Genomic DNA, 17,361 nt, shown 5'->3' with positions numbered 1-17,361 from the left:
ATCTTAAGAATATGCAACAATATAACCTACAAATTTAAGGTCCAGTAAAGAGTTTAAAAAGTAGTTCAAATATTACTGTATCAGAGGACAGAAACATTATAAACACATCATACACATTTTTCTCAAACATATTGTTGGATGTGTTTTCTATTAGTAGTACTACTAAGTACTGAAATACTAATTGCCACTGTTAATTAGTCCTATTGTGGTTTTGTTGAAACAATGGCATTTATGTAACAGGAAAGTAAATAATAAACAATAAGTAAACACCAATTTTTCATATTCTTACGTTAAAGTAGTAACTTTGTGGGTGTGTAATTATTATCTATTACATGACGCCTCCTGTCAGGTGTGGCTGTGTCCTGTCTAGACTCTCGAAGCCCAACAGCCCCGAGCCCTACCCAGGCCCGGAGGTAGGGATACCTCATCCCACCTTCACCCAACCCGCACGCGCACAAGGCCCGCCCTCATGATAAATCCCACCCCCTGAACACTGGTGCTTATTTATCCCCACCTCCGCAGTGTCCAGGCTCCGCCCCTCGTGGCCCAGACAGTGCAGTCTCCGAGGAGGACTGGCCTCTTCCGATGTAGGTTGTCATGGTGGCGCCCAACCCGCCTTGCCTCTTCTTTTCCGGTCTCAGTCCGGCGTGGCAAAGCAAGCAGGCTGCCTTAGCCCTTTCAAGGCCTCTGTGTCATGGCGACGCCCCGACTCTCCTTCCGGCCACAGCCTATCATGGCGGTGCCCTGAGTAGCCACTTCCGGACCCAGACCCCTACATTGCCCTGGCTTTTCTCACTCCTGGCTGCCATGGCGGCGCCCAAGGTTTACCGGAAGTACAACATCGGAAGTGAGCCGTAGCCTCTGCCCTGAAGCGAGAGCGGCGCTGGGAAAGATGGCGGCAGCGGCGGCGGCGGCGGTGGGCAATGCGGTTCCTTGCGGGGCTCGGCCTTGCGGGGCCCAGCCCGCCGGGCAGCCCAAGCCCAGGCCGCTGCCGCGCACACTCCTTGCCGCCGGGACGGCGCTCATAGAGAGCGGCGACGAGCTGGTAGCGGCCGTGTGGCCGTACCGGCGGCTGGCGCTGCTGCGGCGCCTCACGGTGCTGCCGTTCGTGGGGCTGCTCTACCCAGCCTGGCTGGGTGCCGCGGCTGCCGGCTGCTGGGGCTGGGGCAGCAGCTGGACGCAGATCCCCGAGGCCGCGCTGCTTGTGCTCGCCACCATCTGCCTCGCGCACGCGCTCACCGTCCTCTCGGGGCATTGGTCCGTGCACGCGCACTGCGCGCTCACCTGCACCCCGGTAAGTGTGCGCACCCGAGACCGACCCTCGGCATGGTCCGGCCTCACCGCGGATCCCAGTTACTGAGTTTATGTCCGTCCCCATCCCAGCCGGGGCCTCCGCATCTGCTGGAGCCGGGTCCCTAGAGGCGCCCTCCACCCTTTTGCGCTAGCTAAATTCTGGCCCCGCTTCTGACTTGGCTGTGTAACCCTGGCGTAGGTTACTTCCCTTCTTTGGAATTCCCCTCTGGTGTCGTCATTTAGATTCGATAAGGTAATAACTGTAAAAAGCTTAGCGCAGGGACCGGCGTATGTCACCATTTACTAGCTCCCATACTAGCGAGTACTCGGTTGTTTCTCCTGGAAACGGTCCTACCTTCTTTGTTGTCTGTCTCCTACCTTGTTGTTCGTAGTGTGAGGTTAGACCTGTGGGATGGGTTTCCCTGTCTGTGGAGCTTGCTTTGAGAACTGAGCATCAGTCCTGATGGCCAGTGCTCAGAGCCACCCATGTCCACCCCATGACGACCAAAATGAGCTTGAAATGCAGTTAATTGCAGTGTTTAAGAGGAGCAGTGGGTGTTTGTGAGCAAGTGACTTAGCTGCTCGGAGTCTCTTTATGTCTGTCTGCAAGGGTGATGGTAAAGAGGTAATGACGAGGTGATGGTAATGATGCCCTCAGAATACAACAGCGAGGTAGTGCATGTGGTCCTTAGTCGTGAGATCTGGATGAATGAGAGCTGCCCTGGGTTAGCAGTTGATATCAGTGACTATGCCACTGCCCTCTGGGCTGGCCTCAGATGACACCAGCAGGTTATGGAGCCATGGGCACTGAGGTCAGCCTCCCCTCTGATCCCACACAGGTTTGTTAAAAGAAGAGAAAAAAGGAACAGCACCCAGGGCTGCAGAAAGAGAAAGAGAAACCACATCACCACCCTCCCTCACTCCTCTTTGACTCTAAGTGTGGACTGAATTCTCTTTCTCTTTTGAGAAAGTGAAATCTCTCTTATCCCAGGGGAGAGACTCAAACTTCTCAAACTTCTGGGGTTGGTGGCTTCAAGTCAGTACAATGAAGGACCCCAGTGAGGGACAAAAGAATGGAGGGAAGTTGGGGGGTAACACCCCCAAACTTCCAGCTGCCTATTGGCCTGCAGCTGAAAAGTGTGACTATTAACTTTCTCTCCAGGGATGGAGAAGAAAGAAGAACTAAGCAGCTGTGGGGTTAGGACAGGCAGATCTGGGTTTGCATCAGAGATCTCAGACAGGGGTGCTTCTTCTCTCTGGGTTTCAGCTTCCCCTTGTGTAAAGTGAGAACTGTAACACCTACCTCAGGGTGCCGTTGTAAGAAGAAACAGATGAACTCTGCAAAGCACCCGGCGTGTGGCTGGCCGCATGTAGTGCTTTGCACTTTTCTACAGCGTTTCCTGAGTTCATAGTTTTGTCTTTTGTTGTTATTTTTGCCTGCTTTGGGGCCTGTGAACTTCTGGAGAGGCAGGGCCTTGTTTCTCAGGGTCACTGCCATGTCCCCCAACACCCCCCCCCAAAAAAAACCCAAAAAACATGGCAACACAGGTTCTGGTGGAGCAGACGTGGGATGGATGCAGCTCACAGGATTCAGGGAGTGCCAGTGCAGTTCCATTCAGTGCCTCCGTGTCTTAGGTGCTGCAGAAAGAACAAAACAGACAAAACACATTGTTTTCATGGTGTTAGTGGGGGAGATAGAACTCAGCAGTCGATGCTAAAGAGAGAAAACCAGGATAAGGATTTTGTGAGGGATCTTTGGATGGAGTATCCAGGGGCAGCATCCTGAGAAGGTGACATTTGAGCGCAGGCCTGAAGCCAGCTGTGTGACCACGCATTCCAGGCAGAGAAAACAGCACGTGCCCTTAGCTGAGGCAAGGATGAGCCTCATCATCCCTTGTCACTCGAGGACACAGCGAGAATAGTAAGGGGGACGGGGGGCGGAGGGGGAGCAGCGGGGCAGGTGGGCTGTAACAGGCCTTGGCTCACGTGGACTGAGAGGGTACCTCACGCCGGGCAGCATTCTTCCTGTTTGAGTTCACCTTCGTCAGCAGAGCTCTGTGCGCTGAGCGCTGTTCATGACCCTGGCTTTATAATATGGGCGGGACCAGAGGCCCAGTGAAGTGCTGTCCCTTGTCCCAGTGACAGACTGGGGAGTGGCCAGTCAGCACCCACAGCCCAGTGGCATGTTCCAGAGCATGTCCACAGAGCTGCGGCACCTGTGACCTCCCCAGTGGAAGCCGCGGAGCTGGGGCTTGAGAAGGGCTCAGCGGCAGCACTTTGCCTCTCACAGGAGTTCGACCCCAGCAAAGCAACCTTCGTGAAGGTGGTGCCGACTCCCAACAACGGCTCCACTGAGCTCGTAGCCCTGCACCGTGATGAGGTAGGGACCACCTGCTCCAGCATGGGTTTGGATGGGATCCCCAGGCCCTGACATTCCCAGATCAGGGGCCTCTGCCACAGACACACCTCCCACAGGGCGAAGATGGCCAGGAGGTGCTGTCCTTTGAATTCCAGAAGATCAAGTATTCCTACGATGCTCTGGAGAAGAAGCGTTTCCTCCCTGTGGCCTTTCCTGTGGGAAACCTGTTCTCATTCTACCAGAGCAACAGAGGGTTCCAGGAGGACTCGGAGATCCGTGCAGCCGAGAAGAAGTTTGGGAGCAACAGGTGAGTCCCAGCGTCCCAAGCATCGCCCCTGCTGAGACAGGACTGGGCCTCTGCCTGTGGTTACCAGCCCGGGTCTCTATCCCAGCTAGTGGCTCCTTCCCCACTTGTATATGCCCTGTGGTTTGGAGGAATCCACCTTTTCAACAAAACGTCCCAGGTGGACGTGGCGCGCACCCTCTGAGAAACGTGTTCTAGTCTAGTCTCCCTCAGACTTGCCTGCTGATAGGAACCCCTCCACAGCTTGGAGCCTGGCCCAGGACTGTTCATCCTTGTCTTGTGTTTGTAACTTGTGTTCTCTTCTTTATTTTAAATTTTTTTAATAAATGTATATTGTTGTCATTTTTCTTATACATATCCCAGTACTTTATGAGTGGTGATAAAAAAAGATGGTGGTGAGCAGGATAGCTCTTGTTTGTACCAGATGGAATGCAGATGCTCTGTCAGCACTTTCTCCTTTAACCTTCACCAAAACCACCAGTGTTGACGGGAGCTGGGAGGGGTCAGAGCTGGGCTTCAGAGCCCCCATCCTGGCCATGGTGATAATTGTTCTTGACTCAAAAACGCTCAGAATCTCTAGGAAATTATTTCTTGACATAGTTGCTTTTCAAAAAATTACAAATACGTTACTGCAACCAGCGATCTAGTAGGAAGGTTTATAGGAAACATTTACTGATCCTCCCCTACCCAAGCCAGGTCAACCATGGTGGCAGCCTGGGATGTCCACTTTCACACCGTCCTTGCTTACGCAAAGGTACCCTACACAGTCCAGGGTGGGGCTCAGTTTTGATTGCAATGCAGCCACTGTGCAGTTTCTTTTTCTCAAATCCCATGTCCTGGATATCACTCCAATTCTGCAGGGCAAAACAAGGACAGCCATAAAGGACCTGGCTGGTCCCATGGCCAGACAGGGCCACCACACAGAGTGCTGTAGAGCACACTTTTTGGCCCTGCTTCTCAAATTCCAGGGCTTTTATTTAGGGAGTCTTTGGAACATCCCAGCTCAGGCGCCCCCTCTCCATAGTGGGGTGGGGCTCAGGCACTGTATTTCAGGCCCCAGGGGACTCCACAGCACCTAGCTGCCGGGCCTCCTCTGTGCAGCTTCAGGGCTCCCGTCCCACGGTCAGCCATTCCTCTCCCCCTGCCTTGTCACCCACCCAGATGATAGGTTCTCGTCTTGCACCAGCCCCGCTCAGGGGGGCGGCTGCCTGAAGAGCTCAGTGCTGATTCAGAAGCTTCATCTGGGCTCTGCAGAGCAGAGGGCTGGGGGCAGTCAGCGCACCTGCTTCAGTGCCACATGGTCAAGGAGAGCCGTAGTTGAGCATCCCAATGTCTGGAAGCTCACCATTGCCCCTAGTTGCCCAGGGAGCCCGTCCATGCCCGGAAGTGGAGGTGTTCAGGGGTGGGGCCCCCGGGGCTTCCCACCAGGAACAGGGCGTGGCATCTGGTCTCTTTCAGGGCCGAGATGGTGGTGCCTGACTTCTCAGAGCTGTTCAAGGAGAGAGCCACCGCGCCCTTCTTTGTGTTCCAGGTAAAGCAGCAGCTCTGGTCCTTCTCCCCACCCTGTTCCTTCGGGCTTTCACAGTCCGCCTCCAAACGTGAAAACCTCTCCCTGTCCTCGTGGTCAGAGCCTGTGGGCACAACGGCCCTCGTGTGCCATCCAGTCCTCCGGAGGCATTCTCCCTGCGTTCCCAGGAACAGACAGGCCCGTGTCCCATAGGTGTTCTGCGTGGGACTCTGGTGTCTGGACGAGTACTGGTACTACAGTGTCTTCACACTCTCCATGCTGGTGGCCTTCGAGGCCTCCCTGGTGCAGCAGCAGATGCGGAACATGTCAGAGATCCGGAAGATGGGCAACAAGCCCCACATGATCCAGGTATGGCCAGTAGCGTGACGGGTGGGTAGGAGGGTCCCTGTGGTCTTGGGGTGGGCGAGGCATGGGCACATCCCCAGAGCTGACGGAACCCCACCCCCTCCCAGGTCTACCGGAGCCGAAAGTGGAGGCCCGTTGCCAGTAATGAGATTGTTCCTGGGGACATCGTCTCAATCGGTGAGGCCCAGTTCTGCTCCTTCCCGGTGGGAGCCCAGGCCTCAGGCTCTGTCCAACCCTCCTGCCCCTGCCCTGCAGGCCGCTCCCCACAGGAGAACCTGGTGCCATGCGACGTGCTGCTGTTGCGGGGCCGCTGCATCGTGGACGAGGCCATGCTCACTGGGGAGTCGGTGCCCCAGATGAAGGTGCTGGGTCAGGAGTGGAGGGAGGGGGGTCCTCGGGCGCGTCACTGTCCCATCCATTGAGGAGGACACAGGCCAGGGAAGGGCTGGTGGCTGGGCCAGGAGACTGGAGGAGGCATAGCATCTGGATGGAGACCCTGGGTTTCCTGGCAGGTCAGTGCCCTGGACTAAGGGGAGCCAGGTGGTGATGAGGAAAGGGAAGGAGATGAGAGGCCAGGAGCATCGGTGGGGTGTCAGGCACCCTGGGATCTCAGGCTGAGGTGGGATGACAGAAACCGGGAAGCTGTGAATCCGGGGTTACTCCCTGTACAGGGTTACAGGGAGTCTATGCTGCACACAAAGGTGGAAAGACAGGGTGGAGCCCCCGCCCCTGTGAGGTGCACCGGCTTGGATGGGGAGCCCTGTGAGGGTCAGGCAGGTTCCTCCCAGCCCCAGGGTCCGGCTCTCCAGCCTGGGGATGGAGAAGGAGGCCAAGGTAGGACTAGCCATTGACTTTCCTGTCGTCCCCAGGAACCCATCGAAGACCTCAGCCCCAACCGAGTACTGGACCTCCAGGCCGACTCCCGGCTCCACGTCATCTTCGGGGGCACCAAGGTGGTGCAGCACATCCCTCCCCAGAAAGCCACCACAGGCCTGAAGTGTAGGTGCCTCAGGGGTGTCTGGGGGTGTCCTAGCCCTGCCACCCCCAAACCCTCAAAGTCTGCTTGGCTCTGAGAGAGTCGGGATGAGCAGACATGAATGACGCTGGTCCTTTTTCTCCCCAGCGGTGGACAGTGGGTGTGTGGCCTACGTCCTGAGGACCGGATTCAACACATCCCAGGTGTGGCACCTTGCCCAGTTCTGAGGAGGGTGGTCCCTGGGGCGTATGGTGGACAGCTGAGATGGCAACTCTTTCAGACCCCAGAACATCCACCCCATAGGCTCACTCTGATACCAGGTACTGGGCTGGGGGCCAGAGTGCTGAGACAAGCCCCAGACTAGGCCTGCTTTCCCCGGCTGGGGTTCTGCCTCACAGACAGTAGACTGATTTTGGTCCCGCACACTTGGGAATCACAGTCTGGGCCATAAACTTTTCACTGAAGTGGCGTGAGGATTCCTTGGTAGAGACGATGGTCAGATCTCCTTCCAGAAAATTCATCCCTCCGCCCCAATCTCAGCCACTTCCTTCCCTGACCCTGAGTCTTCAGTCACTGGTCTCCGTAACTCTGTAGCTGTTGGCTGAGTTGCAGCCACCCACATAGCTGTGCAGTTCCTGGAACAGCTGTGTTGTCAGCTGTGGCGCTCAGTCAGCCCAGGCAGGCACTCCCCAGCAGCAGAGAGAACCTGGCCCTGGTGTTTTTAGGCAGGAAAGGCCGCCACCCTCCCAGGGAAGATCTCTGTCCCTCCGTCCCTCTAGGGCAAGCTGCTGCGCACGATCCTCTTTGGGGTCAAGAGGGTGACAGCGAACAACCTGGAGACCTTCATCTTCATCCTCTTCCTCCTGGTCTTTGCCATTGCGGCAGCCGCCTACGTATGGATCGAAGGTAAGCACCGTGACCACTCCCCTCCGCCTCCCCCATCTGCTGGACCCCGTGCCCGTGGCCCCCAGGCTGTCAGGCCCTGTCTTCGCAGGTACCAAGGACCCCAGCCGGAACCGCTACAAGCTATTTCTGGAATGCACGCTGATCCTCACTTCTGTCGTGCCCCCCGAGCTGCCCATTGAGCTGTCTCTGGCCGTCAACACTTCCCTCATTGCTCTGGCCAAGCTCTGTGAGTCTCTGGGGCAGGGACAAGGTGCCGAGTGGGCTGGGGCCCGGCAGCACCCCTGACACTGGCTCCCACCACCCAGACATGTACTGCACGGAGCCCTTCCGGATCCCCTTCGCCGGCAAGGTGGAGGTGTGCTGCTTTGACAAGACAGGGACCTTGACCAGCGACAGCCTGGTGGTGCGCGGTGTGGCCGGGCTCCGGTGAGTGTGGGGAGTCTGGATCGTGAGGCGCCGAGCCGGGGGCGTTCTGGGAACTCAAGGGACAGACAGCTGCCCAGCCCAAGCCTTCGAAGTGAGGGCCTGTCACAGGCCCTACCACAGAGGTCCATTCTAGGGGGCCCCCAAGCATTCTTCAGTGTGAGCGACAGTGGCAGGGGGCTCAGCTTGGGCTCCAGGCAGCCACGTGACCTCTGGGGGCATTCATGAGACGCGTGCAGGTGTCGCAGGGACCAAGACAATACCCTGCGGCCCCCCACTGTGACCAGCAATTCCCAGGGGGTCCCTCTACCCAGTCACCTCCACCCTGGTAACCAGCTATTCTTCCTCCTTGCAGAGATGGGAAGGAGGTGACCCCTGTGTCCAACATCCCCATAGAAACACACCGGGCTCTGGCCTCATGCCATTCCCTCATGCAGCTGGATGACGGCACCCTTGTGGGTGACCCGCTTGAGAAAGCCATGCTGACGGCCGTAGACTGGACACTGACCAAAGGTGAGGGGCTGGAGCCTCGGCCATACCGCAGCTCTTACGTCCCCGGGCAGGCGGGGTGTGCCTCTCAGGCACCTGTGTGTTCAACTCAGGCAGGTGCGTGGGCACAGGCTCACTTCTGACCTGGGGCAGGGTCCTCCATACCCAGATCTCCCAGCTCGGACCCCTCCCAGAGCCAGGAGTTCCTGCAGGCCCCGGGTCTGGAGGTGGGGGGAGGAAGGGGATGGAGGGAGGAAGGGCACGGAGGGGGCAGGTGGGGGCTTGGCTGCCTCTTTGGAGCGAAGGCCCTCAGGACTCGTACTTATTTGTTTCCAGATGAGAAAGTATTCCCCCGAAGTATTAAAACTCAGGGGCTGAAAATTCACCAGCGCTTTCATTTTGCCAGTGCCCTAAAGCGAATGTCCGTGCTCGCCTCCTACGAGAAGCTTGGCTCCACCGATCTCTGCTACATCGCGGCTGTGAAGGGGGCCCCTGAAACCCTGCACTCCATGGTGAGCCAGGCCTGGCCCAGGATGGGGAGGGGGGTGCGGGGCGGTTGGTGACATCCCCCTGCGTTCCCTGCAGTTCGCCCAGTGCCCACCTGACTACCACCACATCCACACGGAGATTTCCCGGGAAGGAGCCCGTGTCCTGGCGCTGGGGTATAAGGAGCTGGGGCACCTCACTCACCAGCAGGTAAGGGCCCAAGCCCCCCCACCTACCGGCCCCTTGTCCACATCACCTTCTGTCCCCTGTGACCCATTTCCCCTGTGAAATGGGCACAATTTCATCTTCCTCCTGCCTGGTCTCTACCTTTGGAGGCCCCAGGTGGCACTCAGTCCTCACTTCCTTCTCCTCCCCTGCATGCCCCATTCCCCACGGACCCCATCCCACCCCAGAACCCAGGGCTGCTCCCTAGAGAGCACACCCAGGTCTCACCTCCTATCCTCACATCCACGGGTTCTCTCACACCCCCTTGGGGAACACCCTGGGGCACCTTGGGTTCCCTATCTCCAGCCCAGCTCCACCCCTGCCTTGCCCAACCACCTGGTCACTGCATGGTCTTGAGGTATCCCCAGCCCTCGGTCACCCCCCACATCCCATTGGCTGTAGGCTCTCCTCCCACCTCCAGTACCAATGCTGCTCCTTTACCAGCTTCCACCTTGGCCCTCATCCAAGTGGCTTTCATCTGCTTGCACCCAGTGGCCATGAGGTCCTTCCAGAATGTACACCAGGTCACACCTCTGTTCAGAGCCTCGTTCAAGGCCCGTTCCTGAGCCTAGTTACAGACCTTTCAGAGCCACCCGGCTCTGTGCCACCCCACGACCCTCTCTGCCCCATTCCCCTGGCTTCATCTCTCTTGTGGTACTCAGTGCTCTGATTTCTGTGACTTTCTTTATTACATGTCTTCTCCAGTAGAAGGCAAGCTCCGTGAGGGCAGAGATCTTTTAGTTTCTGATACGAGATAGAGCGTGAGCTCTTGCTCGGTGGTTATCAAAGGAGAGTCCCAACTTTCCTGTCCTAGAAGATGAAATACAGGGACTTTGTGTCACGCTGTTGTCCATGGTAGCGGGTAGAGGCACCATTGCGGGGCCAGGGCCACCCAGCCACTGCTGAGCCCCTCTACCACCAGGGCGCCTCTCACCCTCCCCACACCTCTCACCTTCTGACCCTCCAGTGTCCCTCCTGCAAGGATGGGGCCTTCTCTGACCTCTCCCCACCCAGCGTGTTGTCAGAGCTTGGGAAATGGGGGAGGGGGAGAGACAAGTCATGAGAGCACTGCTGTGTCCATCCACAGGCCCGGGAGCTCAAGCGGGAGGCCCTGGAGTGCAACCTGAAGTTCGTCGGCTTCATTGTGGTCTCCTGCCCACTCAAGGCTGACTCCAAGGCCGTGATCCGCGAGATCCAGAACGCCTCCCATCGGGTACAGCCACTGGACCCCTCCCCACCAGGCCCCATGGGTGGGCAGTCTTGGCTACTCCTTACAGAGAGGGAGACATGACAGTAGAGGACAGTTCCATCCTCAGTGGGGCATTCAGCGGTGGGTATCTGGGTCTTGGAAGCAAAGGTTCCATGGCGTTTGGTTGAGCTCCACCATGGCTTGGACACTCGTGCTATCCCTCATGCCTGAGGGTGCTCTGGGACTCAGTCTGTGCCCATCTTTCTCACATCACTTTCTCAGGCCCCCAGCATCACTGGGAGGTGAGGGCTATTCCCCCCACTCCGCCCCATCTTAGGAAAAAGCTGAGGCTGGGTTGGAGGATGTGGAGACAACACCCAGACAGGCTGTGTGTGTCCCAGTGGCTTTTCTCTGTCAGTCTTGGTGGTTTGTGTATTCTAGTTCAGGACTCAGTTTAGGGTGTGGGAGGCGAGCCTGGCAGTGTCAGAGGGTAGTGACGTGATTAGTCCTCACCTGGCCTCAGCAGTCAAGGCCCATCTTGCCGTCACCAGGCTCTAAGCCAGAAGGCTAGAGCTTGTGTCATACCACCCCCAGTCTCTTGCCTGGAGCATCTACCAAGCCAAGAGGGTCCACACCAAGGGCTGGCTCTTAGTTTGTGTTGCCAATAAAGGCTATGGGTGTTCTCAGAAAGACACACATACACGTATCATTCGCAGAAAACTCCACTAGCTGAGGCAGGTTGAGGCTCTTGGAAGCCCAGTCCCCATTAGGGGGCCGAGCGCTTCCTCTATGGCTGTCCTCAGAAGGGACTTGGCCCCCAGGTCTCCAGGCTGGAGTTCTGATGCCCTGAGCCCTGCTCCACTGAGCCTCCGCCCTCTCCCCAGGTGGTCATGATCACAGGTGACAACCCGCTCACTGCCTGCCACGTGGCTCAGGAGCTGCACTTCATTGAAAAGGCTCACACGCTGATCCTGCAGCCTCCCACGGAGAAAGGTGAGGCCCCATGTGGTCGTGGGCTGGGGGGACCTTGAGTCCAAGAACAGCTCCCGCCCGGTGGCTCACCTCTGTGCCAGGCCTGAGTGAGCACGCCCAGCGTCATCCAGTACCCGTGACACAGACCTGCGGATCACAGCCCTGCCCTGTGCGCACGTTTGGGCTGTCTGGCCGGGGAGCTCCACCCGACCTGTGCGGCAGCGTGCAGGCGGTCACCGGCTCTGGGGCCAGCAACACCTTCCAATCTTAAGGCGGTTGGTTGTTGTCACACCAGCCCACGTTTCATAGCCTCCCACCCACCTTGGGCCTGGCTGGCTGCCTGTGCGTGGCGAGTGCTCCCCTCGAGCACCGGGACTGCTGGTGCTCGTGTGTGGTGTGGCCAGAACCTGGGGCCGAGGGCTTGGTTTGCATTCGTCAGACTCTTTGCCCCACATGGGAGGGCTTGCCATTCCCACACCACATAGGAGGAAGCCAACCAGGTCAGCTGTTGGGGCCCCTGCTCTGTAGACAAGGAGACAGAGAAGTGAATCCATCCACCTGGATCATTGGGAAACACTGTGACTAAGGATTTGAACTCAGATGTCCTGGTTCCAGAACTCATGGTCTCTGGCCTCTCCTGAGTAACCAAATTGGGTGCAAGTGGTGCCTGTGAATCAGAAAAATCAAGGGACGAATCCAGCCCCAGCACCTCTGGCTGGTGGCGTGGAGTCTGTCAGATGCCGTAGGACAGCACCCGGTGCAGGGCCTGGCTTGGGAGCAACATGCACCAGTGATGTCACTGGGCTGCAGGCCAGAGGAGGGTGCTGGTATGGCCCGGCCAAGAGGGCTTCCAGAACCTCCCAGCCCTTCTCTCCGTCTGTGCTGTTGAGCCCAGGTCTCTGTCCCAGTCCCAGGCACTGGGCTCTTCCAGAGCCTGGGGATCGTAGGCAGGTGGCCCAGAGGTGGCTGCCAAGACTGTTGAGGAGCAAGTGAAGCTGCTCTAACAGAACAGCCGCAACAGGAGCCAGGAGGAGCTTATTTTCCTTTCAAGCTCTGACAGCTCAGGGCCAGCCGTCCAGTGCTGAGAAGGCTGGTGGGCTGCCCTCAGCTGTCCTCGGTGCTCAGCACCCACACCTAGACCAACCAGCTAGAAAGGGGAAGTGGATAGCAAGCAGTGTCTGGCCTGAGGAAGTGATTCGGGGTGCCCTGGCCCTGGGAGAGCAGAGTTTCAGGCAGGCCCCCAGGGTTATGGGGAGGGGGGGGCGCGTATGAGGTCAGGCTGCCTGGGTTTGAATCTGGCCCATCACATGATCTCAGGCCAGTAGCTTAGGCCCTGGGTTTTCAGATCCTTTGTATCGGAGGTTTCTGTGCACAGTCTCTGTGGGGTGCCTAGTGTCTGGGGTACAGGTTGGTATGGACCTGGGGTGGGGGCCAAGAAGGTGCTCCAGAGAGGAGAGGCTAGGACGGCATACGTGGGGTCCAAGTGAGAGGGTCCACCTGAGCAGCTGAGCCCCATCCCTGACCCTGGCACTGGCCCTGCAGGTCGACCGTGTGAGTGGCATTCCATCGACGGCAGCATCGTGCTGCCCCTGGCCCAGGGCTCCCCGAAGGCACTGGCCCTGGATCACGCACTGTGCCTCACGGGCGATGGCCTGGCCCACCTGCAGGCCGAGGACCCCCAGCTGCTGCTTCGCCTCATCCCACACGTGCAAGTGTTCGCCCGAGTGGCCCCCAAACAGAAGGTGGGTACAGGGTGGCGGAGGGCAGGCGGGGCCCTGGGGAGGGCACGCAGCCCTCACTTGGTCCGTCTCTCCCCAAACAGGAGTTTGTCATCACCAGCCTGAAGGAGCTGGGCTACGTGACCCTCATGTGTGGGGATGGCACCAACGACGTGGGTGCCCTGAAGCACGCTGATGTGGGTGAGCCCCTGGGGTTGGGGGCTGTTCTGCCAACACCAGCTTACCATCAGGGACACGCCACTGAGCAAGTTCTGTGAGGAAGCAGTAGTGAAGGGACGGGGCAGGGACTGGTGGGATTGGGGATCTGAAGGGCTCCAAGGCCAGGAAGAGATACAAGTGTCTGAGGAAAAGTGTGGCGGAGACCACCAGGAACCTCTGGTGAGGGTCCAGGGCAGCTCCATGGGGCAGACATGACTTGGTTTTCTCAGGCCCCCGGGCACTGTATGGGCTCCAAGGGCCAAGGCCAGAGGCCAGGGAGAGTTTATAGCCTCGGATCTGTGTCAACAGAACATAGATGTCAAGTTGATGTTTAAAGACCAATTTAACCTAGTTTCAGTGCTTTTCAAATATTCATTTGGTTTATCAACTGCGATGTTTATGACACATCATTTACCTCGTTATGATTCTTGGCAATAAACTTCTTTGGAAATCAGTTAGTTTTGACCTACATAGCGTTATATACTTTATTTGGGTATTGTTTTTTTGTTGTCCTTAAGTAGTTTGTAGAAAGTAAGATAGATGCTCTCTTGAGGCGCTCTTGGGGTGAGTGGTCAGGTAAAATGGGGAGGTTTGGCCCCGGGATTAGCTGTGTTGAACAGACACTCCGTGCTCTGTCCCTCTGGCTTCTGACACACACTCCCACCAGGTGTGGCCCTCCTGGCCAATGCCCCTGAGCGGATCATCGAGCGGCGGCGACGGCCCCGGGACAGCCCCGTCCTGAGCAACAGTGGAGTTAGGGCCACCTCCAGGGCAGCCAAGCAGAGGTCGGGGCTCCCACCCTCTGAGGAGCAGCTGGCCTCCCAGCGGGTAAGTCTCAGAAGCGGGGCACCAGCACCCCCTTGTTGTCAGGTCTCACCCGTTGCTACCTGCCTCATAGGACCGCCTGAGTCAGGTGCTTCGGGACCTCGAGGACGAGAGCATGCCCATCGTGAAGCTGGGGGATGCCAGCATCGCTGCGCCCTTCACCTCCAAACTCTCTTCCATCCAGTGCAGTGAGTCCTGCTGCCGTGATCCTCCCCTACCCCATCCCTAGGCCCATCCTGCCTGGCACCCACGCCCACGCCTGCCTTCCCCCGCAGTTTGCCACGTGATCAAGCAGGGCCGCTGCACGCTGGTGACCACACTGCAGATGTTCAAGATCTTGGCGCTCAATGCCCTCATCCTGGCCTACAGCCAGAGTGTCCTATACTTGGAGGGTGTCAAGTTCAGTGACTTCCAGGCCACACTGCAGGGGCTGCTCCTGGCTGGCTGTTTCCTCTTCATCTCCCGCTCCAAGGTGGGCCAGGACCCTGAGCAAAGCAGGGGCTCCCATCCCAGCCCAAGGGTGCCCTCTGCTTCTCTAAGCCATGGTTCTTGCCCCAGAGGTGCCGGGAGGCTTCTCGGATTGATGGCTGGTGACGCTTGGGCCAGCCAGGGCAGGCTGTTAAAGGTGCCACCACATGTCTGTTTTATCCTCACAGCAGCCCTTGGGATGGGAACTCTCATCCCCAAGTTACAGATGGGGATCACGGGGCAGGGCGGGTGCCCACTGAGGCTCTTCAGAGTGCCACTGCTCAGGCCCAGCACTGTCCACAGGCTGGGGTCTCAGGTGGGCCACACCATTGAGACAGATGGGAAAACGATTATCAAGAGCACTCCGTATGCAGTGCTGAGAAAAACACCAAGTAGGTCACACAGGCTGTGGGGAATGGCCTCAGGGTCGGTCAGGGAGGTCTGTGTAATGCTGACATTGAGGCCAACGCATAAAGAACAAGAGAACCAGCGAGGAACTAGGCACAAAGGCCGCAGATGGTCATGGGCTGATGCGAGAGGCCCTGGTGGCCAGAGGGGGTGGGAGGTGGTCTGGGTTGATCATACATGCCCCATGAGCAACAGGGAGGGCTTTAAGTTTATTCTAGAGCGGGGGCAGGGTGGATCTTAAGACCCCTATGGCTGGGCATTGAGCAAGGCGGGGGTGGCATCTGGACTGAGGGGATGGGGGGTGGACAGGGCTCTGGGGACTAGTGCTGACCTGTAAACCGCAGAATTTGGTGACTGCTTTCTGCACAGGCCTGCCAGGAAGCAGGGTAGGTGGGTGACCCCAGGGCGAGCCTGGGCCCTGACCCCCACTCTGCCCCTGCAGCCCCTCAAGACCCTCTCCCGAGAGCGGCCCCTGCCCAACATCTTCAACTTGTACACCATCCTCACTGTCATGCTCCAGTTCTGCGTGCACTTCATGAGTCTCGTCTACCTGTACAGCGAGGCCCAGGCCCGGAGCCCTGAGAAGTGAGTGCACTCCCAGCCTGGGGGTGGACAGGGTGCTCCCAGAGGAGGCAGCATCCCTCCGGTTGGGGGGGTGGCAGGAGAAACATGCAGACGTTGGCCTGGGGTGACCAGGGCCAGGCCAGCAGAGTCCACCAGGCAGAGTCCTGGTTCTGCGGGGAGCAGCAGGAATCATGAAGGGGCCCTGACCCCCATGTGTCCCTGAAGGCAGGAGCAATTTGTGGACCTGTACAAAGAATTTGAGCCAAGCCTAGTCAACAGCACAGTGTACATCATGGCCATGGCCATGCAGATGGCCACCTTCGCCATTAACTACAAGGTGAGGCCCAGCCCCTGCCCGAGCACACCCTGCCCACCCTCTGGGCTGCCACGACACACAGCTGCCCATCTGCCTATCCCCACAGGGCCCACCCTTCATGGAGAGCCTGCCTGAGAACCGGCCTCTGGTGTGGAGCCTAGCCGTGTCACTCCTGGCCATCGTGGGCCTGCTCCTTGGTTCCTCACCTGAGTTCAACAGCCAGTTTGGACTCGTGGACATCCCTGTGGAGGTGAGGGGCCCTGTAGACGCGGTCCCAGGACTTGGCCTGGACCTGTCTGCAGGCACCTGACTCACCAGCACTCCCTGTCCCACAGTTCAAGCTGGTCATCGCCCAGGTCCTACTCCTGGACTTCTGCTTGGCACTCCTGGTCGACCGCGTCCTGCAGTTCTTCCTGGGGACCCCAAAGTTGAAAGTGCCTTCCTGAGATGGCAGTGCTGGCACCTACTGCCCACTCTGCTGCTGCTGGGCAGGAGCCCCGCGAGGGCCCCAGGAGGGAACACTGCCCCCACGGTGAGGCTGACCTGGCCTTGCCCACCAAGACTGAGCTGGGACACCCCCACCCCACCCCCTACGGCTGTCTGAGGCCTGGCTGGCGGAACCAGCCCTGGGCCAGTGTCTTTGGTAAATAAAGCAGCATCAGTGATTTGAAGAAGCCTTGCCTCTGTCTCTGCACCGCAGAAGGGGTCGCTGGGGGCTGGGTGGTCCCCAAGGAAGGTCCTGGCACCCTCCTCATGGACTGTGTGAGGTTCTAACCTCCCTCTGCAACACATTCAGCACTGGGACAGGCCAAGCTCGGAACCCAGAGAGCTCTGCATATTTCCTAGTTTTGCAAGTGCCCCCATGTTTCTGTGGTCTCGCAGCTTCACATTTTGACACCTCAGGCACTGAAGGGAGTTTTGAGATCGATGCCATTCTTCCCGTTTCAATAATATGCAAAATACCAGCATGCCTCCTCTCATAGTGTCAGATATGAGGAAGTTCAATCCCAATCATTACGAATACTGACTCGGGTCACACTCGGGATTCTGCACCACACAGGTCATAGCCAGGGTCTGACCTGCAGCCTGGCTCTCATACTGTTACTGTCCTTCCTCTCAAAAGGTGCTCGCTCACTACAGCTCAGGAACTGTGCAATAGATAGGCATGAAAGCTAAGAGCCACAGTCAGAGATTTCTTGCCTTCTTGACAGCCAAAAACTAGAAAAAACTATTTCCTGTCAGAAATTACAGAGTGTGGGGTGTGGGTGCATTTTTATAACTTTGGCAAGCTGCATGTGATGACCTCAGGCCAGGGAACCCAGGCCCGGGCTTCTGGACGACTTCCCCC

At 57.9% G+C, this 17,361-nt stretch overlaps 1 protein-coding gene and 1 long non-coding RNA gene across 4 annotated transcripts in view; one reads left to right on the top strand and one right to left on the bottom strand.

The window, feature by feature from the left end:
• Window positions 1-646, bottom strand: part of LOC137222333 (uncharacterized) — a 93,008-nt gene extending 92,362 nt beyond the window's left edge. Inside the window, exon 1 of the long non-coding RNA XR_010942411.1 lies at window positions 515-646. This is a non-coding gene — a long non-coding RNA (uncharacterized lncRNA). The remainder of the gene's footprint in view (window positions 1-514) is intronic.
• Window positions 647-716: 70 nt separating this feature from the next.
• ATP13A1 (ATPase 13A1) lies at window positions 717-16,687 on the top strand. Of its 3 annotated transcripts, XM_067733398.1 has the most exons (26): window positions 717-1,294; window positions 3,584-3,673; window positions 3,769-3,959; window positions 5,415-5,487; window positions 5,677-5,832; window positions 5,937-6,006; window positions 6,085-6,191; window positions 6,699-6,828; window positions 6,953-7,008; window positions 7,585-7,711; window positions 7,800-7,937; window positions 8,017-8,137; window positions 8,490-8,647; window positions 8,960-9,135; window positions 9,209-9,319; window positions 10,422-10,547; window positions 11,408-11,516; window positions 13,038-13,237; window positions 13,318-13,414; window positions 14,100-14,260; window positions 14,331-14,445; window positions 14,533-14,729; window positions 15,576-15,718; window positions 15,923-16,034; window positions 16,120-16,263; window positions 16,349-16,687. In XM_067733398.1, exons 1-26 carry the CDS (start codon window positions 893-895, stop codon window positions 16,457-16,459), a joined length of 3,621 nt encoding a protein of 1,206 aa, XP_067589499.1. In that variant the 5' UTR covers window positions 717-892; the 3' UTR covers window positions 16,460-16,687. The 3 variants fall into 3 exon arrangements, 2 of the variants coding, with proteins under 2 accessions (XP_067589499.1, XP_067589500.1); XR_010942410.1 differs by lacking the exon at window positions 15,923-16,034; XM_067733399.1 differs by lacking the exons at window positions 15,576-15,718; window positions 15,923-16,034; window positions 16,120-16,263; window positions 16,349-16,687 and adding an exon at window positions 14,914-15,424.
• The last annotated feature ends 674 nt before the right edge of the window (window positions 16,688-17,361 follow it).

This window comes from Pseudorca crassidens, chromosome 3, assembly GCF_039906515.1.
Source record: "Pseudorca crassidens isolate mPseCra1 chromosome 3, mPseCra1.hap1, whole genome shotgun sequence".
NCBI lineage: Eukaryota > Metazoa > Chordata > Mammalia > Artiodactyla > Delphinidae > Pseudorca > Pseudorca crassidens.
Note: the sequence above shows the minus strand (reverse complement) of the source record. Positions and strands in the feature narration are given on the sequence as shown.